The sequence below is a fragment of the Lonchura striata genome, chromosome Z (assembly GCF_050655825.1).
Source record: "Lonchura striata isolate lonStrDom1 chromosome Z, ASM5065582v1, whole genome shotgun sequence".
NCBI lineage: Eukaryota > Metazoa > Chordata > Aves > Passeriformes > Estrildidae > Lonchura > Lonchura striata.
The window spans coordinates 66,611,631-66,637,419 of NC_140740.1; the positions used below are offsets into that span (position 1 = coordinate 66,611,631).

At 36.6% G+C, this 25,789-nt stretch overlaps 1 protein-coding gene across 6 annotated transcripts in view; it reads left to right on the top strand.

Annotated features, from left to right (window-relative positions):
- The first annotated feature begins 208 nt into the window (after positions 1-208).
- Positions 209-25,789, top strand: part of ZDHHC21 (zDHHC palmitoyltransferase 21) — a 36,787-nt gene continuing 11,206 nt past the window's right edge. For 4 of the 6 annotated variants that reach the window (XR_014951039.1, XR_014951038.1, XM_021525540.3 and 1 more), the window contains exons 1-5: positions 6,163-6,320; positions 7,061-7,159; positions 9,859-9,970; positions 10,901-11,039; positions 19,993-20,109. Coding sequence is in view for 4 of the 6 variants with exons in the window: in XM_021525540.3 (XP_021381215.1) it covers positions 6,167-6,320; positions 7,061-7,159; positions 9,859-9,970; positions 10,901-11,039; positions 19,993-20,109 (621 nt within the window). In the remaining 2 variants the exon portion in view is untranslated. Of the gene's footprint in view, positions 725-2,938; positions 3,032-6,121; positions 6,321-7,060; positions 7,160-9,858; positions 9,971-10,900; positions 11,040-19,992; positions 20,110-25,789 lie in introns of those variants that run through there. The other 2 variants (XM_085566016.1, XM_085566018.1) reach the window with 2 other exon arrangements.

A 25,789-nucleotide genomic window follows, 5' to 3' on the forward strand; every position in this document is an offset into this window, starting at 1 on the left:
CCCGAGCGCGGCTCTGCCCCCGCCGCTCCCGCCCCGAGGGGCGCGGTCCCGCCCGCCGGGCGCCCGCAGCGCGCACGCGCGGCTGGAGCGGCGGAAGCCCACGGTTGGTTCCGCCGCGTGCCGGGGCGGGGGGCGGCGCGCGCGACCCCCGCGGGCGGGACGGGAGCGGCGCCGCGGGCGGGACGGGAGCGGCCGGGACGGGAGCGGGGCGGCCCCGGGCACGGCCCCGCCGCGGCGGGCTCCCTCCATCCCTGCGCTCCCCTCCAGCATTGCTGCGGTCTGCAGGGAGCTGGGAGGGAAAGCCGGGCAGGCTTGCCGGGTACCTCCGCAGCTGTGCAATAAAGAATGGCGCTGTCGCTTTCGTGCAGGTCCGGGGCGCTGGTTGCCCCGTGGAGGAGGAGGAAGGTGTTCGCTGGTAGTGAGGTGGTGGTAGGAGAGGCACGAGGGTTTGATTGGTGTGTGTGCCAGCAGCACAAGGAAATGCGATGGCCTTGGCGTCCCTTGGTTTCGCACTTTGATTTCCCAGCTCTAGTAGTTAGTCCGATGAAATAGCAGGTCTTTGTTCACCTCAGACTGATGGTCCAAACAGCAATGTTCTTAAAGAAACGTACATTATCTGACTAAAAGTGTCTGGTCAGCAGTAGGTGAAGATAGTTTTGATGGACTTCTGATAATCAAGCCACATCCCTCTCCAAGCCCATTTAAAGGCGGTAGATGTTTACAGGTATGCTTTGCTAGATCCTATCAATGAAAAGTAACTAGGTGGGAATGCCTTGCCTACCTCAACAAATCTGTCAACAGCCACCTAACAACTGCTTTGTGCCAAGTCTCTGCTGCAACCATCTATTGTATGAACAATACTAGGTGTGGGGGGTTTTGTCATAGCACAGATATGCTGTTGCTAATGTCAACTGGCTATTCAGATGCCTATTCTGTTTTATTGAACAGAGGTGTTGCAAAAAGCTTAATGACAATTTTATTCTGATACTTGGTAATATAAGGCGACTTCTTTAAAATCTAGTTTGTAAAAAGTTTAACTGATTGGTTCAAGTCCACCTTGTTTTTTTTTTTTTTTCTGTTAAAGTGTATTTTTTAGTATCAGTTAGCTTTGGCAATAATTCTTCAGATTTCAGGAAAGTCACTGGTGTAAAAATGCAGGTGGATCCAGAAATTGGGGAAGGCTGTTGATTGTTGCTGCCTTGCAACAAGTTATCACAAATACTGTGATATAGTTGCCTTTTAATTAGTTATCACAAATATTATGAGAAGTGTAGCTCTCTTATGTTTCTACTCTTTGATATTTTTTCTGACTTGCTTAGAATACAGCCTTTTTAGAAACTGGTGCTTTTTCCAGTCTCAAATTCTGTATTATTGAGCATAGTATTGTTCAGTTTGTGTGGAGTCTTAAAGTTATATTTCGTGGTGAACAATACAATAAGTTACTGATCTGTTCTGTTCTGCACTTGTTCAAGGATTTGTGAAAAATGTTCTGCAAGTCAGATTTACTTTTTGTAACAAGCAGGGCTACAGTGAGGCATAGTTCCTAGTTGTTTATCAGTGCAACACATCCATGAACATGCAAGAAACAGGACGTCCCCAGAGATGACTGTTGTGCTTCTCAGAGTGAGAAACTGAGTACTGCTCATATTTGGTGTATTTCTGAAATATAGTTTTCTAAGTATGTTTTCAGACATTCTTGCTGCAAAATGGTATACCTTTTATTTTTCTAAGGTTGTCTTCAAATGAGTCTATTAAATCAATTTATATTTCACCTTAACATTTCTGGTCAGCACAAAACTTTCTCATTTCTTGGACTTGACCTTCCACCTGCCTGACTCATTCTGTGGTCTCATTATTCTGTAGTTGTCGCACAAAAAGTCATATTGCAGGTGATTGTACTGATCAAAATACTGATACCATTGATGGAACTGTACAGAAAGAAAAGGGTTAGGAAAAATGCTATCCAGGCATTCTGTAATAAAATAAAGTTTTTTTGGAAGGTCAAGAAAGAAAGTAATGTAGGAAAGACACAGTCATGTTTTGGTGCAGCTGAAGCTTTTCACAGACACAGCTACTGTTGGCTTTCAAATGACTTGTATTTGAGTTGCTTATTTAGAAGAAAGAGCTATAAATTAGAGCACAAGGGAAGAAAACCTCAAAAGCTCTGACATTAGTGCTCTGTATTTTCTCCTAAATTATTTAATTGGAAAATTGCTTGGAGAATTTAATTGGTTGTATGAGTCTTGAGTGTATACAGATATAAATAATTTAATTGTTTCTCTCCGTTTATTTGTTGCAAACCTTCTCATTGAGTGTTTTCTTTGCATATTGTAGTTTTTCTGATCAGAAATTACGAATTTGGAAGAACAAAATTATATGAGATCAGTTGTCTCTTTTTTTGGCACTGTGTTTGAAAGAGTAATACATTAACTTTGTTTGTGACTTAAATTTTAATCTAGTACTTCCTTCCTAGTTATCAGATTTTGAGCCTCTTATTTTTTCTTTATTCTTCACACTTTATATATTTATGAATGGTACATAGACCAAGAGAAAGAGGGGAAAAAATCTCTTTGCCAGAGTAAGTCAATATATTGACATAATTTATTTGCTATTACTGATGAAGTATAATGAAAAATATAAAACTTAATTTACCATTATAGGAAATGGGAAGCAAATATGTGTAACTGAAATACACTGGTAGTATTGCAGTTTTGCATAGACCTTTCTCTGAACTCTTACATCCTATTAAATATATATTAAAATTGTGAAGCAGCCTAGAACTGAGGAATGCTAGTTAGAATTTATGTGTCAGTTTGGAGACAGCTCTATGCATTAAGATGGGATTTGAAAAGCAGATAGAAAGTAACCTGTTATATGCTGCCTTTCAAACAAGTGATAATGGTTGTTTGTGTATCATGTTATTTTTTGTCTCTTTCAGAAGATGCAGAAGACAGATGAAAAATGACCCTGTCTTGAGAGTGAGGCCTGTATTTGCATAGTTCTTGCTTAATTCTGGAATTTGCTCTCCAAGGTATGGCTTTGAGCATGGCTTATGTTTGTTTTGGTTTTCTAATTATAAAAGTGCATATGGTCATGCAGGCAAAAGTAAGTTATTGAGGGATAAAAATTTGGAGCATATTTTCTTGATAGGCATTCTTACTGTTTTCTCCTGAATCCCTCTGAATACGTATTGCTCACACATTGTACATGTAGGTCATTCAGGAGCAAGTATTTCAGTAATTATATCTGTTTTGTTTGTTGAGCTGTTATTTCCCATTCTGAGGAAGTGCTGTGAAGTCATGGAATCTCTGCTGCTCTGGTTAGATGGAAAACAGATGGATTCCTCAGTGGTCAGCAGTGTTTCTAGCTACATTTGGGGTTTTTTTGCCTCTATATTTCTATTAGTCTGTGTGATTTTCCCTTTGTAAATTCATGGTGATTACTCCCAGTTGCTTTCTTGTCCTTCATGTGTTTGAAAGTAGTTTCCAGGATTGTTTGCTGCACTTTCCCAGGAAGAAGGGTGAGACTAGTAGGCCTGTAGATGCCTGGCTCCTCCTTCTTGTCCTGGAAAACAGGATTTTCATTGATACTTGTTCACTTGAGTCCTTTGGAATGTCACCCATCAGCATAAAACTTGCAAACGCAGTTGAGAATGACTTCACAATGACAAACCCAATTCTCTCAGCACTCAGGCTGGCACCTCAGCAGGTTACATGGAAATGTTAGGTCCAGTTCACTTAAAAATTTGTTAATCTGATCCTCTCTTGCTCAGAGTAAGTCTTTTGTCCTCTACACTTTCCCACGCATCTCAGGGGCCTGCAATTCCAGGAGGCAGATCTTAGCCATGAAAGAGCAAGATAAACAAGGTGCTTTGACATTTTTGTATGATTTTGATACTTTCAGCAGCAGGTTGATGTTTCCTCACTAGCCTTCCTTATGCTGCTCCTGTACCTGTACAAATCTTTCCTGGAATTTCATATATCTCACCAGATTCAACTCTAGGACGATCTTGGTTTACCTAACTCTATCCTAGTGCTCCTTAGTGGTGTTCCCGTGTCAGTTTTATGCACACACTTGGTGCAGCCCCACTTCACCTTTGTTGGGTTGATTATAAGATCATTTTTCCACACCATCCTGCATCCTTTGCTTGCAAACTGTGACCACCACTTCCTTGCTCATTCAGAGGTCACCACCTTCCTCTGTCATCATTCCTTGTTTATGCATTCTCAAAGCTGATTAACCAGCCTCTTGGCAAAGATGCTTTTACCTCATGTAATTTCAGGTGGGTCTTGTTCCCCTTCACCCTCAGTTTTTGAGCCTCATTGAAGGTTCTATGGATGCACAACCACTTGCTCATTTGCAGGATCTGTCTGCTTCTCTTCAAGTTCTCCCCCTTCATCAGCAGCATAAATGGGACACCACTTGGCTGCCAGACTTTGGCCAACACCCTGTTAACTGTGTAGTCATGCTTGGTAAACTCCTGTCTCCCCCAGCTGTAGCCATGGTGCCTGAATGGAAGAGCAGGTAATAGTCTGAGGGCCAGACTCCAGCCAGCCTCAGTAACACAGGACCCAGGCCCCTGTCAAGCAGCATACTTTACAGGTGACAGAGCCAGCAGAGGTGTCTTTGTCCCAGAATCACGGACCCACCATTGTTCCTTGCCCCAAGTATGTGTACTGCTGCAGGACTCAGGCACAGATGGCTCAGAGGCTTTCTTGGACAGAACTTCCTATCCATGTGTGCTGCCAGGGCTCAGAACCTGCTTTGTAGATCAGAGCTGCAGGTAGAACAAGAAATGTCCTCTTGGTGCTGGAGTTCAGAGGCTTGACATGCCCGACTTGACTGTCTGCTTCTCCTCGTGTGGTGGGGGTTTCTGTAACTGCATGAACTTGGTGGAGATCTGAATGATACTTGAATGGGAACACTGTTATGTTAGAAAATAGCAAACAAAGGTGATTAGAAATAACACAAAGTAGAAGTGTGGAAAAATGACACCTTGTTTGGGTCTGATTTTGATTAGACATCTAAAAGAGAAAGAAAAGAAGACAATGAAATTTGTGAATAGTATTTGTGAAAGTAAATTCTGAATGCAATTGAGGACAGTCAAATATGAAACAAGTAAGCAAAACCCTTGGAAACAGAGATGTTTGATAAACAATTTCAGTGCAACAAGTAGAAGCTGAAAGGAATGGAAAGAAATTATCAGAAATTGACAAGATTCCTGAAACCCAGGAATTATTGGGTAGGAGGGATTGGGATTTATGTGTGTGTTGCAATAATAAAATATGTGTATGAAAGTAGTCTGACAAAAAAAAAATAACAGTAGTAATCCTTTCCGTGATAGTTGTGCTGAATAGTGGCTAGGACTTAGTGCTGTGTTGCTATGATGATCGGTTTATGAAGCTCAGAAGTTCACATTAGTAGGACTGGGTGAGGTTTTTTCAGTCTGAAACTAACAGGAACCCAGCCCACTAAAGTGTAAGTATGGAAACCTTGATGTTTTAAATGTGATTAATAGAAGACTGTTTTTAATAGTCTTTGTGAAAGACGTCAGGGTAATGACTCCTTTCTCCATTGGTTTGCTGTTAATGTCATGAAGGATGTTTTTTAAGCAAGGAAGCCCTGAATTCTTAGTGAAGCTTTTGACTATTTTTGAATAAAAGCTTTTGGAAAACAACCATGAAATACAGGGGGAGACTGTGATAGGTGGGTGGGTTGAATCTTTGTGGAACATAAATAATTCCTTGTATTTCTTATTTGCTTTGCAACCTTTTTACTTTGATGGAAGAGTTTTCTCTTTTGCTGCCACCTGGCCGACACTTACTGCTTTATCTATTACTTAATAGTTTTCCCAGGTAGTAGTTTTGCTTGCATCTTGGTGCTGAATGTTACTTTTTAGCCAGATATAACTAATTAATGAAATCATAAAATGTTTTGCTACCTGGTGTTTAAAAAATGTATGTAAAATGTTTCTAAATTTTTATGTAATTCCTTAAATCAAAAGCTGACGGGTGTTTTTGTTTCTTACTTGAATGTATAAATTTGAGTGTATGAACCCTATAGGCTGCACTAGTTAATTTACTCTTTTTTAAAAAAATATTTTTATTATTTATCCCTTTAGGATTATCTTCCTGGGTCGTGACAATTTATTATCTGTTTGTGTTCAATGGGGCAACGAATTCACTTTGTGGTTGACCCTCAGGGTTGGTGCTGCTTGGGCCTAATTATCTTTGTCTGGCTGTACAATACAATCTTCATTCCAAAGGTCATCCTTTTTCCTCATTATGAAGAGGGAAATATTTCAGTTGTGGCAGTTTTGTGTAAGTAATTTTAACTTTTTTCTACTAATAAAATAATGTCTCTACTTAATATACATTAAAAAAAAATCCTGTCAGAAAATAAAAACTAGGGTGAAAGTAAAAACAAATAGTAAGATAAAGGGTAAGAGTAGTGGATGTGTCTGATATTTTCGGGTTCTAAGAAGCTCTGACACTTCATTTCCCAGGTGTTTCTGTAGAACTTGTTTTTGTGGAAACTGGTGAAAATCCTGAATGTAGCTTTCATGCCCTGTAGTTAGAACATGTTGACAGCATTTCAGGTTCACATCTGTGAGTGCCTGTCAGAATTTGGTGTGACAGTAGTGATGACTGGCAGCAATCTAAATCTTGTTAGCCTTGTCATATGTCCCTTTATGGGTTAGTTTTTACAAGTTTTGCTAATAGGTTTGCTGGGGAAAATCTTGAATTATGGCTGGAACAAACTTCAAGGTGAAGATGCACTATTGGGAATATCTTTCATATGGAGGTTTTGAGGTGTGGTATGTTGGTGCTTATGTGATAAGACGGTAGAGGAACTTCTTAAAAACAGTACTATGGTCATAGTGCTTTTTTCACTCTATTTACTGGGGAGTACTTAATGTTGTGTACTTAATATCAAAAATATATCTGAAATGAGAAGGCTGAGTATTTTTCTGCTTAGTTCTGCAGCAGCTGTATTTTTTGGTATGGTGTGCTTTGCACATAGGAAAATGTCTAACAAATGCTTATTTATTTTTTTGTAGGTTATTACTTCTGCTCGTTGTTTTGTATAGCTTCATTATTTAGAGCCTCAGTAGCAGATCCAGGAAAACTACCTGAAAATCCAAAGATACCAATTACAGGTACATTAACTTGTTTCTATATAACTGACTGAAAGTTATTTTAATATCCTCAAAATAATTAGGAATAAATATAATGGAAACCATAAGCTGACCCTGCTGAATAAAGTTAGTATGTCACTGTTTTAAAGTCGTAAATTTCTAGCATTTTTCCTTGTGTAGTTTCAAAACTTCTTTTTCTTAAACTTGTATTCTACCAGAAAGTTCAGTTATGTAGGACTTTCTGCTAGGAAATTGTTCCACAGGAAGATTTTTATTTGCATTCTAGACTTTCAAACATAATGCATATGCTACTAACTTGATAATATTTAATTAAATATGTTTATAAATAGCTAGTTATTTTAATTCTATATCTTTTGTCTAAGTAAATTTATATGATGTTGAAAATGGTGGTGGAAAGTAGTCCTTTGCTGGTTTTTACCTGTGTATTTTCTGCTGTTTTTTTTCCAGAGTCTTATAATTTTATAGGCTGTTAACAAAAAAACCCAAACCATGGTGCTAGTTACACTGCATTTCTATAAAGTAGCAACTTAATAGAGCAAGTCCTTTCTGTCCTTGCAAATTTATCTCACAATTCCTGTATGGTATCCAGTGCTCCAGAAGTTGGAGGAAATTTAAAACCTTAATGATTCTCCACAGAGAAGAACAATATTTTTATGAACTGTTGGGAGCTGTTATCTAATGCATAGGGTTTTTACTTAGGAGTTTAGACTGGAGTAGGGCTGTTGAACAGCATGAGCTTTGTCATATTAACAGATAACACTTCATGAATGAAGAAAATGTATCCCACCCAGTGAGGGTGAATTCTTCAGTCTTGTCTTCAAATGTGGTGAATGCCCAGAATAAAATTATGCTCTCTTTTCCAGATGTTACTGAAAGTCTAGGATGATGTGTTTGGAAACATGGTCATTTTAGCCTTAGTGCTGATGATATGATGTGCATGAAGTAGACAGCTGATTGTAGAAAGGGGTGTATCTCCCTGGGATTCACATGTGTCCCCACTAATTGCAGAAGTTCTCATGCCAGTGTTCTTTCTGCTTCTGGCAACTGATCCTTTGGTCTAGTAAAACATCAGGTGTTTCTGACTTGTGTTCTGGAGTCAGAGTTTTTGCTGCAGGAGGAGCAACATGGATTTTGCAGTCTGAGCTGGATAGTGTAGACATGCTAGTTACAGACAGTTACATTTATATTGGAGTTTTCATTTACCTTCAAAGTACCTGGAACAGTGCAAATCCCCTTTGTACATAAATGTTTTCTTCTAATTTAAGGTATCTTTTTGCATAGCTCTCCGAACTTTGCATGCTCCATTCAGTCCATACTGCAGTCATACTTAATAAGTACTTCCAAAGGTGAAATATTTCAGCTAGATCATGACTTTGCTATTTTGATTTGATGTGTATCAGGGGTATTGTACTTTTGGAGGTAGCATTTCAATTGTCTGGTATGCTCTAGGCTGACAGGAGGATACATTTTTACATAGTATAAATGGTGTTAAAAATGAGTTGGGGTGTTCCTGAACTCTGCTGGTAGCTACCCTATTAGTGAGTGACGCCTTTGTGACACTGGATTTATGTGAACAGATTGTAAATCAGTTTCCATCTGTCATTAGTACTAGTTTAATGATCTCAGATATTTGGTTTCTTTACTTCCAGTGTCCAAATGTTATTTTGCAGCAAGCCAGACCAGATTAGAGCTGCCTGCAGGTGGCTCAGAAGTGCTAAATATAACTTTATTTTGTTTACATTGGGACAGTGTTTTACAGTATAAAAATTCAGAATGTCCTACTGTAAATATTTTTTGTCCTTTTTTTGCCTTCTATCCCTGAGATACGAGAAATTTTTGTGCCTCAGAAAAGATTGTTTAAGTAGAAAAGATTTGAACAGTCAAAGTATTTCTAAGTTGTCCACCTGCTTTCCTTAAAGACAGAAAATCTATGCTTTTGTGACTGGAATTATTTCTGTGTTAATCTTATTGTTTCACATGTGAAGATGAAATTTTTAAGCATATAATTTGAATTTTCATTTTCAAAGAATTCCTCTAATTTGGTTGGTGCATTTTGAGATAAATAATTGCCAAGCTGCACAATAGTTCTCTTGGTACTTTCAGCTACTCAGTATCTCTGGAGATTAGCTTTTAAAGAATCTCACATTTGTAATTTAAAAATAGTATATATTTGTACAAGCCTCTCCTCTATATCTTTCTTTGGTTGTCTCATATGTAAAATTGCATGTGGTGATATGCATGTCATTAAAATGCTTTGAGATGGAAGATGCTCCTGAAGTGTTCACTGTGTATCATATTATAGCTAGCAGTAGTAGTATTTCCTCAGGAGGTTCTGGAATAGCAGTGAGATTGTATCTTGATTCTGTCTAGCAGATAATTTTTTCACAGTATATATGTAAGGGAATAATTGAATTGCAGTCTTCCTTGTCTGAGTCACAGCTTTTGTTCTGTAATAATTACTTTGTAGAAATTTATAGGAAGACAGGGCATTTTGGAGACAGAAACTGGCATGGAGTAGCAGTAATATCTTCCAGTTTAATTAAGATCACAGTGGGAAAAAGCTTTTTATGTGGTGCTTATCCTTCTCAGATCATAGTAAGATTTGTTTTTTTTAATTAGAGTTACAAGCATATGGATTTATTATGAGTATGCATTATTGAGTTTAAATCTCTCTAACGTGTCTTTACATTTTCACCTAGAACGAGAACATTGGGAGTTATGTAACAAATGCAATATGATGAGACCAAAGCGATCACACCATTGCAGTCGCTGTGGACATTGCGTGAGGAGGATGGATCACCACTGTCCATGGTAAAACCAGGACATTTTCTTCTAATTATCTACTGTTGTTTTAGTGAATCATTCTGAAATTTGTGGTTTTGACTGCTGCTCATTCTTCTGTTTCTTTCCCAGTGGTACTTAATCATTTAGGCATTTAAAGCAAGGAAGTAATAAATTTCAGCTTTTCTGTATCTACCAGTAAAACTCAAAGTGAAAATAAACATTTCTGAGGTATAATTTTTACAAGACAAACTGCACAGGACAAAATTGATGTCAGGACTCCCTTATGTTGGTTTAGCCATTTTTCAAACTACCTTTTTTTGTCAAGTTTTCCTGCTTCAGAGACTAGTACTAGTATAGTGCTTCTGTCATGCTGGCTTAGGTTGGTACTATTGTCTGTGCCAATGCTTGTATGAAATTGCATTCATGTGACTTTTGATTTTGTACCTAATACAGATAGAATCCTTGTGTTTCCTTGACTCTTTTCATGTTGGAGTATGGAGGAGTTTCTGAATAGGGATGCCTGTATTGTCTTCTGTGCCTTTGGTTCATTTTTAAGTCATATTTCTTTGTTACTGGGGTGGCCTGTGATCACATTTTTTTTAAAACATATGTTTGCATTTCCATTTTGTTTGTACTTCTGTAGTTCACAACCTGTGAAATTTATTGAGTAGCAGAAGATAAGACATAGTACTCTGAAATTTTGCAGACTTTCAAAAAACCATTTTATTACTAGAGTTTTACTTAAAGTTGCAGCAGTATCTTTGCTACATAAAAATACAGAGAAGTGTGTCTCCTGTTCTAAGCAATGATCTCAGTGGCACAATGTAGGCTTTAAGTTGTGGTGCAAGGGATTCAGTTATTTGCTTCTTAAGCAATCATAAAGTCTTCTAGTCACAGTATCATTACTTTAGTATTTTTATTTTGGTTTTTATAAATGCATATTTTGTTTCTCTGCAGGATTAATAATTGTGTTGGTGAAGACAATCACTGGCTCTTTTTACAGCTGTGTTTCTACACTCAGATCCTTAGTTCCTATACGCTGATACTTGACTTCTGCCATTACTACTACTTTTTGCCTCTGAAAAAAGAAAACTGGGTAAGAACCTGTTTTCTCTGTGAAGTGGACAAAGAGTATTCCAATGTAATTTGTTTTGGCATCTAGTTATTGTACATTTTTGATGGCTCAGGTTCACTCTCAATGAAGAGAGTTCAACTAGATGTATGTTATTAAGCAAACTGATTAATGGAAAGTAACAAAATATTTTTATGAAAGGGCATTTGATTTCTTTGTGTTAAAAACACAATGCTAGTTCTCTTAGGAATCTAGGAAAGGAGGGAAGAACCAGTTAGCTTTCCTTGGATGTGATTATTAGTACTGGAAAGACTTAAGGTAACTACTTTAGATGTATTCAAATTTACTTTTACATTTTCCAAAGTAGATTTATGCAGAATCTATAGCTATCCTAATACCATATTTTTAAAAGCTGATATTGCTTTTTTCAAGAAAGGAGAAAAACACATGGTCGTTTTACAAGGGGAAAATATACATTGGTTTTGTAACAGTATTTTCTATTGCTTTGAAAAGGTTATGTGGGTTAAGGGAGAATTAAGTTTGGTTTGTTTCATGTGGACTATATATAAATAGTTACAGTATTTCCATGTCTTGTCATCAGTAAAAAGCAGTTGTATACACAGAGAAAGTGGATTTACTGACTGGACTAGAGTAAAAAATCAAGGACTTCCTTCCACTATGAAACTTACATTGTAAAGCTGCTTTCTGGTGCTCATTTATGCCTGTTACCTGTAGTATTCAGAATATTGAAGAAGATTGCTTGAAAGTTGTTCAGTGCTTGAAAGTGCCAGAACAGCAAAGTTAGAACTCTTTCTTTATAAGAAAACCATTATGCTCTCTTGCTTATGAAGAACCATAAGAATTTCTAGCTTAAATCTGAAATGAACTTTGTATTTCTACTGGACTGTAACAAATACGAGTACACTAAAGAGAAGAACCTAGAAAGCAAGTTTAAAACATTTTCAAAATTCAGTAGAATTCCAAATGTCATAAGAGAGTAAGATAATCTCAGATACTGCACTCTAAATTTTGTTGAGATTTTTTCACTGAGGTGAAGAAGATACTGAAGTGCAGAAGATTTTTTAATTTTGTGTTGATGTGACACCCCAGCATGCTCTCTGCTGGTGATATCATACTCATCTTTCCAGGCTACTGGGACCCTTTATTTTGGATAAGGCAAGTCCCATTCTCCATTTTTTTGAACAACTAAAGTTTGTAATGTGGTTTTGTCCTACATTATATGAGAATTTCACTTTGTGAAAAATTCTGCTTCTGGAAAAGGATGGGGCATAGTCTTCTGAGTTTCTTATTTGTTCCTGTGTCAGTCTGAAGTGGGTATGATGTTTCTATAAAAGTATATGTGAAGATTATATGGCAAAGGAGAGCTGAAAGTATAGGAAGACTATATTACTTGGATAATCTAAAACTGATAAAAGTGTACATAGATACCAAGCTTTTATTATGTAGAACATTCCAAAGTTGAGGATTTTTTGTAACATGTTCTTGAAAATATTTGTATTCTAAGGAATTGAATTATTTTTTCCATCTACATCAATACTTCCATTTAAATCATTAAAGGGACTTTAAAATATATAACAGAAAATAATTTTCTGTCAACTTGGAACATTTTTCAATAGGCACTGAAACAGACTTGTTAGCCTCTAATAGTATAATGTTTGGTAGGATATTTCCTTTTTATTGTGAATATTCCCTGAATGTATTGCTTTATGTAATTACACTGTATGAGGTAACAATCCAAAGTTCTGTCCATTAGTGTTGCTTTTTAAAAGTAATATGAAAAGTAAGCAAATTATTTGCTTGAGGGTAGTTTGCGCAGAGAGGGACATGGAAATCCTGTTTACTTCAGATATTTTACAATACCTAAAGAGGTGATAATAAATAATCATTAATAATGATAATTCAACAAACAAGTATGAATATGTATAAAACTTGTTCTTGCCAGTAAAACTGGATTTATTTGAATTCGCTGGGAGAGAGACCTAATTTTAACACCTACTCCTTTAAGTAAGTATTAAGTTTTGACAGGTTAGAAGGCAGAATACATGTGCAATAATTATTTTAACCCATTTTAAAGTGTTGGCCTGAGGAGGGGATCAGGTTCCTGTATTTGGCTGCATAAGCTTACAGAGAACTGTGGAAGAAATCACTTACTTTGCTCTGTTTAGTTTTGTTTAGTTTTACCTGTGTTTTTTTTTTTGCTATATAAATTTCCATATGTGAACGCTTCAAATTAAACTCTTCCTTTTACAAAGTAGATCTGTGCTATAGTATACAGTATTCTGTGTCCCAAAGAGTAAAATATGTTTATACAATATAGAAAAACAATAGAGCAGGTCTGGGCTGTTCAGACCTTTGTTAAGTACAGTGTAACACTGAATAGTATTTAGCTTTCTCAGTTTTTCAGCTGCAGAACAGGAGAGCACAGAAGTAGAGAAAACTAAAATAGTTGGCATGCTTAGTCAATGTATCTGCCTGGAAGGTGACACCAGAGTTCCATGAAGCTGATTTTTTTAAGTGTTGCTAAGGATATGATGCTGTATAGATTTGTGCCACAGAATATTTGTCCAAACTATATCTTTTTGACACCAAATGAGCAGGACTGATTAAAAGATTGGCTTAGTATAGTAGTTAGCGTTTTAGGCAAGCATACTGCAAGATTCTTTTTATCTCCTTTATATCAATTAAAGCTGAGGTGGCACAGCATTCCAGAGAGTGCTGTACCTTCAGCCTTTCACAAAAGCGCTGTTCTTTGTTGAAATTTTGGCTGTGACTGAGTGCATACATTTTCTGAATTGACAGGAGCTAGTGTTTAGAACAGATTCAAAGAACTGTATTATTTTTTTTCTAAACAGCCATCTGGAATAAGCTTATTCTTGCTCATTAAAATACTTGTGAATTTTTTGGCAGTGTGCCTTCATCTAAATTTTTATTTTTCAGATATAAAGTAGTATAAAATGCAGAAGCTGTAGAATTAAAATTGCTTTTACTGCTATTGTGAAATAATAATTTTGTTACAGTACTGATTAATGCATTATGCAAATTTGACCAGCATGTTAGTATCTCTTTCTGAATTAAAACGTGTGGTTTTATTTTTTAAGGGTCAAGAAAGAAAACCCCAAAAAATTTTAATTAACTGTTCTGAGTTAAGGGTGATAGCTCTAAAGGTGGTGGATGAAGCTGTTTCTGTAGAGATGCAAACTTTCACCTCTTACTGCAGAAAGTTGCTTCATAGTAGTCTTGGTCCTTGTAAGTGATACACTGCCAGAAAGTTAGGGTATGGTTGTTACTTCTGTTTGTCCAGCAGGAGGAGTGCAATTACTGCTAGAAATAAACCAGATCATAATTAAATTGATTATGTGGGATGATAGCACAAGAAAAATACATTGTTTGAATAAAATCAGCATATTAGTTCTTCTGCAAGCTTTGGTGATTTTCAGAGGTTAACACAGGAATATTGTTAATTTTACGTCTTTATGAAAAAATGTCAGGAAGCCTGTATCTTTTAGGAACGAGTCAATCTCGTGAATAGTGAGATGAGAAGAATAAATACTAGATTTATCACCACATAGTTGTTCTCTCTGTGGCTGTGCTGGCACAGATTCTGGATACAGCTGGTTAAATTGCAAAAGTAAATGCTTTGGCAGTATATTTTACCTTATTTATAGAAGGCTTTAATCTTTTAAGCAAAAGGAATTCTGCTGATATATTCTGTTTGCTAGAAATGTTGCTGCAATAATTGTCAGCCAAACCTCCTGACATACAAAACTTAGGACCCTTTGTTATTTTGTTCCTATTTCTGCAATTAGAAATCATTGCTATTGACTTTGGAAAATGATTTTTTGCAGTAATATTATGCACTGACTAATAATAATGAAAATCTGGAAATATGTATTATCCAACATTTACATTTATACTGTAAAGAGAGTCTAAAAGGAAACTTTTTCTCTGAGAAGCACAAAATTATGTACAGGATGGGAAAGTTTTTTAAAAAATGGAAACATCAAAATTTTCCTTCTCAGTGTTTTGCAAAACCAACCCAACCTTGCTCTCTTACAGTATAGTTATAAGGACAGTACAATAATATTAAGTCCTTCCTCTTTCTTCCTACAAAACCTGCAGTCTGTATTTTTTAGCTTGCTTTTTGGAAAGCCCCTCTTTATTTTTGTATTATACACTGTTTTTGCAATAGCCAAGTTGATAGATTGACTTCATCAGCTGCCTGGGGTAGACATCACAGGCATTTATAACTGAACACAGACAAGGACGTTATCATGTGTTACACAAAATATTGTTCCCCAAGAAAGGAAGAGGTCTCTTTATATATTTTCTCGTATACTGATCTCTATATTAATCTTGTATATTAATCTCACATCTCTAATATGTGTGTCATATTTCAGTAAAGAATAAAGATTAAATAAATTAATCTTCCATTGTAAATTAAAAATTATGAAGATACAATAGTCCTATGTTTCCTGCCAAAAGCTCTGTCCTCAGTACTGTGTGCTGCTTTAAAGGAGTACTATAGATCCTTGGAAACAATACCACAATAATGCACAGGGCAGGGACTTGTTTTATGTTTTTGAGCTTTTTTTTTAATTGTTATTGTAAGTAGATGGACTACAATCTAGGGCTGAACCCATTGTGGTTTTTGACCTTTCTCCTGTATGATAGCATGAAGCTGTGGTAGCTGTTGACCTAGTCAGTGGTAGCATTCTTCTGTAGTGGTTGATGCTCATAAATGAAGATGAGGCATGTCTTCTGCTATAGGTTTGAGGAAGTCTATTGTTTATCTGTTCTGGAGACTTCTTTCTATAGAGTATTTTAGTATTGCCTATTGACATAAAGATACCAGATCTCATGGTTTGTAGTCCATTTTTCAGCATAATCCTATAGACCTACACATGTTGTGTGACAAATACTTATTGTTCACATTTCTATGCATTTTTATGGGTAACTAAGAATCCTTGCAGTTTGACTGGATAGATAGAAATAGGAGCTAAATGGAATTTAGAAACCTTTAGAACAGACAGCAGCGAAGAGGGAGTATACATAGGTGTGGTGTAGGAATTGCTAAGTAGAAAGGCAGTGGCAGCAACCCATGTGAACGTGAAGTTCTGACAGACCAGTTAGGCTGTGGAGCTGACATAAAGAAAATTAGAAAGAGGCTACCTGAAGGAAAGCTCTCGTGTTGTAAAGAATATTCATTCAACATCTGTGCCAAGGCCCTATATGACAGCTTGGCACAATGTAAAAAAATCTGTTCTGGAACAAAACTATTGTGCCATGATAGCTGAGTGTTCATGCACTGGTGATGTCAGGTAATCCGTGTGTATGCTTTGTGGTTCAGTCTGTATAGTTCTTTCTGTTAGCAAAAGTAGCCTGCACCCCAAAATCCAAAATCACACTAACTCAGTAGTCACACTGCACTGAGACTAGTGGTATTTGAACAAGAGATTCTGTTCAAAACACATTGAAAGAGGGATTGGTTAGTTATTGAGAAGTTTTGATTGATTATAGTTTTGATTGATTTTCTCAGCTGAAAAAAAGTTCTTGTCAGCTTTGAAAAGGAATAATAAAAGCAAATTGCATTGAGCTTTTATGCAAAGCTACAGCAGCCTAAATATATTATTATAATCATTATTATAATTTTTATTACTATTACTATATTTTTAAAATGGTCTTTTCTTCTGTTTTCATTATGTTAAACGTTTCTATTCCCATGTAGAATTGTGTAATTCATTATATTATTAAAGTCTGTTCACCAAAAACCTCAGTTACTGCATATATTTTGGTTTTCTATAGAAAAATATTGTTCTGTCTGTACAGATTTGAGGGCCCAGTATTGATTTCCATTTCAGAATTGCTTAGGAATTCATTTGGTAGGGATGTGGAAAAAGAGAGAGGGCATATGGGAGGAATAGAGTGTGGACAGGGAATGCAGGGATGCAACAAGAAAAGGCAAGGCCCATTGGAATTAAGCCTATAGAGGAATATCAAGGACCACAAGAAAGACATCTACATATCCATGAGCCATCAGTGCCCCCGTGGCCAGGAGGGCCAATGTCATCCTGGGGTGCCCTGGGAAGAGTGTGGCCAGCAGGTCGAGGGAGGTGATCCTCTGCCTCTACTGAGCCCTGGTGAGGCCACAGCTGGAGTGCTGTGTCCAGTTCTGGGCTCCCCAGCACGAGAGAGACAAGGAGCTACTGGAGAGGGTCCAGTGGAGAGCCACGAGGATGATCAGGGGTCTGGAGCTTCTCTCTCATGAGGAGAGACTCTGGGAGCTGGGACTGTTTGGTCTGGAGAAGACTTAGAGGGGATCTCATCAATAGATAGAAATATCTCAAAGATGGGTGTCAGGAGGATGGTGCCAGACTCTTTTCAGTGGTGCCCAGCAACTGGTTTTAGTACAGTGACCATAAACTAAAGCACAAGACATTCTACCTCAACATGAGGCAGAACTTATTTACACTGAGGGTGGCAGAGCATTGAAACAGCTGCCTGTGGAGGCTGTGGGGTCATCCTCTCTGACTGCAGTAAGGATGTCTGGAAATCCACCTGGATGCATTCTTGTGTCACCTACTCTAGGTGACCCTACTTTGGCAAGGGGCTTGGACTGGATGATCTCCGCAAGTCCTTTTCAACCCTAATGATTCTATGATTCAATGAACTGGGTTTGTTCATCTTGAAAAGTTAAGGCTTCCATTATCTGAGGGGATCCCACAAGAAAGATAATGTGCTTCTACTTACAGGAGCATGTAGTGGCAGGACAAGGGGGGATGGCCTCAAACTGACAGAGTAGGTTTAGATAACATATTAAGAAGATTTTCTTCACTCAGAGGCTCAGGAGGCACTGGAAGAAATTACCTAGAGAATTTTTGGTTGCCCTGTCCCTGGAAGTGTTTAAGGCCAAATGTAATGGAGATTTGAGCAACTTTCTGTAGTGAAGTGTCCCTTCCACAGCAGGGAGGTTGGGACTAGGGTGTCCTTAAGGTTCTTTCCAGTGCAGACCATTCTGTGATTCTATGATTCTGTGTTCTTTAGTGTTAAAAGGTCTATCTACTTTATCTCTAGTGTAATGGTATTTTTAAAGGTAACTCTAGTTTAACATGGTTTAAAAGAGTCAGAAGAAAATGCAACTTCTCTTGTGTATTCTAGGGTTTTCTTTTGTCATGTGTTTGGTGGTGTATTTTTTTCAGGCTGAAAATGGTGTTCCAGAGAAGGAACTCTTGTAAATGAAAGTTGCAGGAGATGCTAATGAGGGAGTGTCATGCTAGATTCAGAATTTAACTTTGCTGTTGGCACTCTTATATTTTATTGTTTTCTGTGAAGTTGAGCTTGAATACATCATAGCATTTCAAATATAATAAAGCATAACAATGATGATATGAAGGAGTATTTTAAAATTAGTAGAAGGTGTGTCTTACCTTGCTTTTTTTTAAAGCTGTTATTAGCTAATGGAAAGGGAAATAAAGGATAGTGACTGCTTTTATTTTGAGTTGATTTATCTTTGAATTAACTCATTAAATGAGTAAGAAGCATTAAAAGAAATGGAAATTAATCTATTTTCTGCAGTGTCAAGAAAGGCCAGTGTAAACAAGTGAGGGGAGAGGGGATGCATCATTACAATAGTTCAGAAAAGACTGTTGGGGATTGTTTTCTGGTTTAGCTGTTTAACTAGTGATTTCTAGTTGTTCACTAAATACTTACTTTCTTTACAGCTTTAATAGGTAGTTTAAACTTTTTTCCTGGGTTTATATGTGGAACCTTCATGGAAATTTTTTAAATGAAAAATTCAACTTTTTTTTTTTTTGTTTTTTTTGCTTAACATAATTAGTGTTAACTATTCTCTGTTTAATTAAAACCCAGTATTCTGCTTCCTCAAGTTCTAGTGCTTGAACATAAACAGTGTTGGGGGGGGAGGGGGGGTGGGGGCTTATTGTTGTTTTTTGTTGTTTTGTTGATTGGTTGAGGGATTTTTTTGGTTGTTTTTTTTATTCAATTCTCTTATATATTCTGGTTGTAATATAAAGTTTACTTGGAAGCTTTTAATATTTTCCTGCCATGATCTAGCTTTACTAAGTGGAAAAACAGATGAGTATATTCAAATGAAAGCCTTAAGAACATAATTGTAACTTAAAAATAAGAGAATATGGTCTGAAGTCACAGTGCACCTAATGTAACACCACCTTATTTTTATCTGTGATAAAAATAAGGTGCTCTATCCTTTTAAGACATTACATAACATTCTGTAATGCTTGTCTTGTTTTCTGGTGGTTGAGTACAGACTTTCCACTGCAGATATCAAATACATCCTTATTTTTGTGTGCCCTGAAGCATCTGTACTGTTCACCCTTATCCAAAGTGGCAGTAATCCTCTCAAGGCCAAAATTTAAAAGTTGGAGATAAGTTTATATTTGATAATAGACAGCACTACAGTAAGAACAATTCAGTATGGGTACTTGAACTTTGTAGGTACAATTTTCAAGTGTCAATCTTGCATTGTTTATTTTCTTTCAGAAGAGGTGATGTAAAAATGAAATGTGCTGTGCCTAGTGGCTGAGGTATAATAAATCAGACCATTTAACTGAGTAGTTTTACTGTATTATATAGTTTGTGTGTAATAGTCTGGCACAGTTTGAGATGGAAGATTTAGAAATAATCCATTTGAGCTTGACCTATTTCCAAAACCTCAACTACTTGAAGGAGTTTTTTTAACAGTCTGGCAATATAAAACCTCAACTGGTAACATGTGTAAAGAATATATTATTCGTTCCTGTTTTTAAAACATAAATAAATATACCAGCGATGTGCAATGTAGCTCAGAATTCAATATTTGCCTTCAGCTTTAAGGCTTTGAGAGCACCTCTTACAGCTCTTATCTGCTATTTTCAGTTGGTTCAAAGACTTTAATTAATTTGTAACTGCTAAAGTCTCTCTTCTTTCTATCTTGTTCTAGGATGTGTTTGTATTTAGACATGAACTTGCTCTCCTAAGAATATCTGCCTTCATGGGTCTAATAATATTAGGTGGAATAAGTCGACTCTTTTACACTCAGCTAGTGGGTATTTTCACTGTAAGTATCTAATTTTAGAAGTATATATTACTTTTATTTTCAGTACAGTTAGTCAAAACAGAAAAGCAGATTGCATTTAAGGGAAGACTATGAGGCACTTGTTTGATACATGGTCTGTCAAGCCTTTGGACACTAGTGAAAACTAAGAAGCTTCCTAACAAACAAGTGTCTAATAATTACACTTTCAAGAAAGTTTCCTGATTTGTATTAGTAAAATAGACTCATACCATATCCTGGCATTACACAGTGTACAAGATATGTAGCTGATTCTTGTTTTTATTTTAAACTCTTGTGAAGCCTTGTCAAAATTTATGTTACAGTGAGGCTAACTGATAAATCAAATTTTGAGAACACAGCATCAGCATCTTTGTTAAGTATTTTGATAAATATGCTTATGTTCATCTCTTTATTTGCTAAACTGTGGAATATAAGTGTGCTGTTTACAGTCCAGATGGGTATTCTGCATTTAGATGTACAGAAAAAAAAAATATCCTCTGCATGGAAAAAAAAATTCAGTTAAATGAATTTGATAATGTAATAAATACTTACAAGAAACAACCTTTTTTTGGTGTAACATCCTGTTCTGTACATTAGAATTTAATAGCTGACAGCAAATTTTTGAAATTATCTTGAGAATCCATACAAATGTTTAAAATATTGTTCAACATGACAGAGAGAGTGCATTAGTTGGCTATATACATGTTGAAAGAGTCTGTGATGTAGCCTGCTGAACTTTTTTTAAAGACAATAATGTACAAGATGGCAGCATCTTTTTGGCTACAATGTTGGAGATCTGCCTGAGATTTTACTTTGGAATTATGGTTTGCACAGTATTAACTTTTGTAAGTACATAATGGAAAACCTAACTGTATAGTGTAATTCTTTTGTATGTAATAAAGGAAAAAAACTACAGTGTAGTTTTAAATTTTTAGATAAAGCAATGATATGCTTTTTGGTTTCACCTTTTCATATTTACTGCCTTTTGCTTTTCCTGTCATGGTAGTTATACTATCTATTATTATTACAATTATTACTGGCTATTATTACTACCATTTTCCAGCTACTATACTATATTATGTTCTACATGTACTCTTAACCTGCAGGTCAACAGATTTACCTTTGTGCACCTTTACTGTGTGGCTGATTTCTGTTCCAGGGTCTTGCTGACATGTTTTCTCTTCTCTGTTTAAATGTTGCCTTCATGTCTGCATGATCTAGAGCTGGGATGTTTTTCTGGACCACCACTATGGTGGCTAACTGGCTGATGTGGTGAATTCTGCTCACCTGTAACAGGTGAGACAGAGACAGAAACTTAGTGAGCCTAATTGTTCAGATAATGAAATATGAATATTGTTTTAGTTATCTATATATACTATGAGAAAGATATATCTATGAGAAGGATCAGAAAACCCATCTGATCAGTACTACACTAAACCACAGAAAGGATAATGAAGAAAACAAGGAACCTGGACCCTAAGTATGATTTTGTTCTATATGCTGCCAGAAGCTGGACTAAATTTTAGCAGCAGACCATCAGCATCCATTCAGGTACTATTACTGGATGTGAAATAAGACCTCTCAGACTGAACCTGTTTCTGTCAGATATACCTGAAATCTGGGCTGTTTCTGTTCTGACACAGGATACCAATTGCACTGCCACTGTAACAGGCACAAATGCCCAGTTGTAAGTTTGCTGTCCTGAGCCTTAACACTTTCAGGCTGCTGCCACCACTGCACTCTATTTATAAACTGCTGCCAAGTCTTTTTGTTTCTGTCAGTTGTAGTATATTGTGAAGCACATCCTATTCACTTACAGAGCTGGCAGCTACACTAGAAGAGGTGTGGGGTAATAACATTTTTTACTCCAGTTTTTCTGCTGAAATCATAATCGCTGAGCTGCAGCATGCCTGGACACTCTTCTGTTGTCTTTGCCAAGCTTTGTAAAGCAAACGTGCTACAGTAATTGTGGATGTGGATGGTCTATGAGAGATAGATGCTAAAAAGTACAGGTCTTTATTAGGGCCTCTCACTGCGCCCTACCTATCCCCCAAAAGTAGAGGGACTACTGTCACATGGACAAGTTTCTAGGCTTGATGGGATTGCTGGGGAAGTAGTAAGCCATTACTGGTGTATCTCCAATCATTAATTCATTCACATCATGTGGATGGTGTTGCATTGACTCACTGAAGAATGTAGGTCATGTAGTCCATCCCCCACTCAGAGCATTTCATAGCAGCAGCACAATTGTCTTCTCCCTTTTCATTCCTTTCTTTGTAAATACAGAATTAGGAAGAATAAATAATACAGTCATTTTGAGGAAATATGTTTGGCAACAATCAGTCAGACTTCAAACAAACAAAGCAAGTGTGTTTGTTGCAGTTGTGCTTGGTCTATAAGTGGTGTCAGAAATTTTTTTGGTGCAAATGTTTTTTGCTTGCCGGCACTGTAGTGTTGAGAATTGCTTCCTAGAAAGCACTGATGCTTTGCTGGAAAGGACAGAGGAGAGGGCAGCAGGTGAGTTACTATTTTCTCTGCAGGCTCCCAAAATACATGCCTGTGGTGGTAAAGCAGCAAAACTGGTATACTTACCCAGAAGCTGAGCGCATTGAGTATGCAAGACATTCAAGTGCTGTAGAAGCAATGAACCATGAACACAGATGTTTCTGCTATGTTCTGTGCTGGAGTTCAGCATTTAGCCTTCCTGTGTAAATTAAGTAAATAGTATCTGAAAAGAGTTCTATATTAAATACAGAATTAGTGATGAAATGAACTTAGTATAAAGTGTAGATCAAAACTTGATAGCAGAACACAATCGTTAAAGTGTGATAGTGCAGAAAATGACCATGAAACAAACTTAAGATGCTTCCAAGTATGGATATACAGTTAAAGCATTCATGTCATATTAATTGCTCCATGGCTATTCTTGGAAGTATTAATTTCAATGATTGCTGAACCTACCTAGAGACGTGTGCAAGAGACAAGAGCATGGATCTTTTGAAAGAGGCAAACTCTTGTGCTTGCATGGGAAAGCAGGTAATACACGTTCTTGTAGTTCATGCTCTTGTGCCTCTTTTTGCAGTTTAACATCTACCAAGATTAATTCCACAGCTCCTGGGAAAAAAAGCTGGTTTTAAATAGTAGAGACAATAAGTGTTGCAGCTCTGTGATCTAAAGTTTGTTGAATGAGTCCAGCAGGTTAACGTTCATTGGTGTTTAACCTTGCAACTTCTGCAAAAACTTTTGGAAAGAAAGATAAATCTAAGATTAATCAAACTTTAACCCTTTTGTAACAAGACTTCCTGATTCTCCATAAGGTAAACTTGCTTGACTATCATTACATAATATTCCAGAAATGAAGCCAATCGTTTGTGTTGTGTCTTAGAACATACAGCTAGGGCCCATTTTTTCAAGGAATATTGGATATGCTTATTAAAAAATTCCAGATTCTTGATTTATATTTACATAGGTTTATCCTTTTGGTAAAGCACCAAGATAGATAAAGTTTAATGTATAATAAATTTGCATGTGATCTTTGTGTACATTTTTAGAAGCAGAGTTACACTCCACTAGAATCTAGCAGTAAGTGCTAGATTGACAAACCATAAGAATGAGCTGAAATTTTTCAAAGGTTTTCAGAGGATTGGCATTTTCTCCTCTTTGATATATATTTTCAGAAGTCATAAAATATCTGGCTGAATGCATAAATGTCCTCAATCATGTTTTTCTGGAACAGGGCAGTAGCTAAAAACAGAAAAGCAAAGCAGCACAGGATGAAGTGAAGGCGAAGTATTCTGCCATGTGTGCTGGCAGAATCCAGGTTTGTTGCACAGTTGACTGATCTGTGCCTGTCATTGCGTAACTGTCATTGGTTATAACAGTAGATCAATTTTTAAAAAGGTCTTTAAGAAAAATATGCATATATTCTCCATATGTGTGTGTTCTGCTGTTATCCTGTTTCATGTGTGTTCAGTAAACGGAAAAAATGTGCTCTCTAGTAAAAATGAAAACTTCGTGAGCTGTATGCTAAAATTTGTCTCCTACAGGGAGAATGTTCTTGAGGCTCTAGTGCTTGATAAGGTGATTAATAGTCTAAGTACCTACCATACAGTAATTTCTCCTAGTACATTTGCCACCACTGTGATTGCAGTATCACTGTTAGAGTATCATTAGCACAAGGCTATTCATAACTCATTTGGAGGTCCAGGAAGCCAAAGAGCAAAGGAGGTGACTTCCTACAATGAGAGGAGAACAGCTGGCTGGCAAAAACTGTCCTTAGAGGAACTTTTGACATGAATTGTTCTGATGAAGAGGGGAGCAGCTGAGGTGGCCTCTGTATACAGGATTAGTGCTTTCTCCCTAGAAACTAGCATATGTGAAACACACTTCTATCAGAAGGGGCACATGGCTCATTTCTTCCTCCTTCCCCAGTTGCTTTTTCTGAGCTTTATTTGCCTCTAATTTTGTTATCATCCTGAATTTGGATACTTCTTCTAGCATGTATTTTACATTACTCTCAGGGAAGTTTTATTTGGATACTTTGAAAATAAAAATATCTGGGTTATCTCTAATTCATAAGCCTCTGAAATAGAGAGAAATTTAAAATCCTAATTTAGGAACTCTAGGACTCTTAAGAAGATACTCCTCATAAAATCTCATCAACAATTAGTATTCTCACTTAAAATATTCAAGTTTTTAGAGAACTGGATGGAAAAAATTGCTTTCACCCATTAATTAAAACATGGGTTTTAATTTCCAAAAGGTAATTTCCAAAATGATTATGCATTTATGTTGAAGGCCAGCCTGTCTCTAGTACTTGGTACTTCCTTTATCAATCCTCTATTCCTTGTCATTTCTTGTAGAGCAATTTAGAATTTTATATTCCTCAACTGGAGCCTGTGTTCTTTTTAAATTACATTGTTTGAAAAGTAGAAGCAAACTTTTAAGTAAAACAAAAACATACCAGAAAGAATTTTGGATCCAACTCTTTTACTCTCTCACTGAAAGTAACAATTTTAAAGATTATTGTTGCTCTTTACTTCAGACCTCCTGTAGCTGCTTGTACTCCACAAGTAGTCTTTCCTCCTAATCACTGTGGGATAACAAGATAGCTCCCGTATAGACACTTAAAATCCATGAAGGTAGAGATGTTAGTTTTTATTGGGGCTTTGTTGTATGTCATAGAAGTATAATTTATAGGTAAATTATCACTTTGTCCATCTCAGATAGTTTTAAAATCTTCTGTGAAAAAAAAAATACAGGCAATCTGTATTGTGCAACAGTTGCTTGCGTGTATTAGTGACATTGTGTTGAAGTGACAAAACCAAAGTTTATCTAGAAAAGAGGACTTTGCACTTAAGCTAGAAGAAAGTATTGAGAAGGATGTATCTGTGTCACTATTTTTTATTTCCATTTGCTTTTTTCCGTGTCATTATATGAAACAATAAAATTTACAGGGAAGCTAAATCAAATAGTACACAGAATTTACTTGCTTTCTCAAAACATATTTTCTTGACATGTGTTTTTCAAGAACTTTTCTCTCATATTTATATGTAATAGATGTTTAAAAACCCAAGCCCTCAAAAAAAAAACCAAAAAAAAACCCAAAAAAACAACAAAACCACAGAAATCCATAACCTGCCTATTTATTGATTTATTTAAAGGAAAATGGAAGAATTCACCA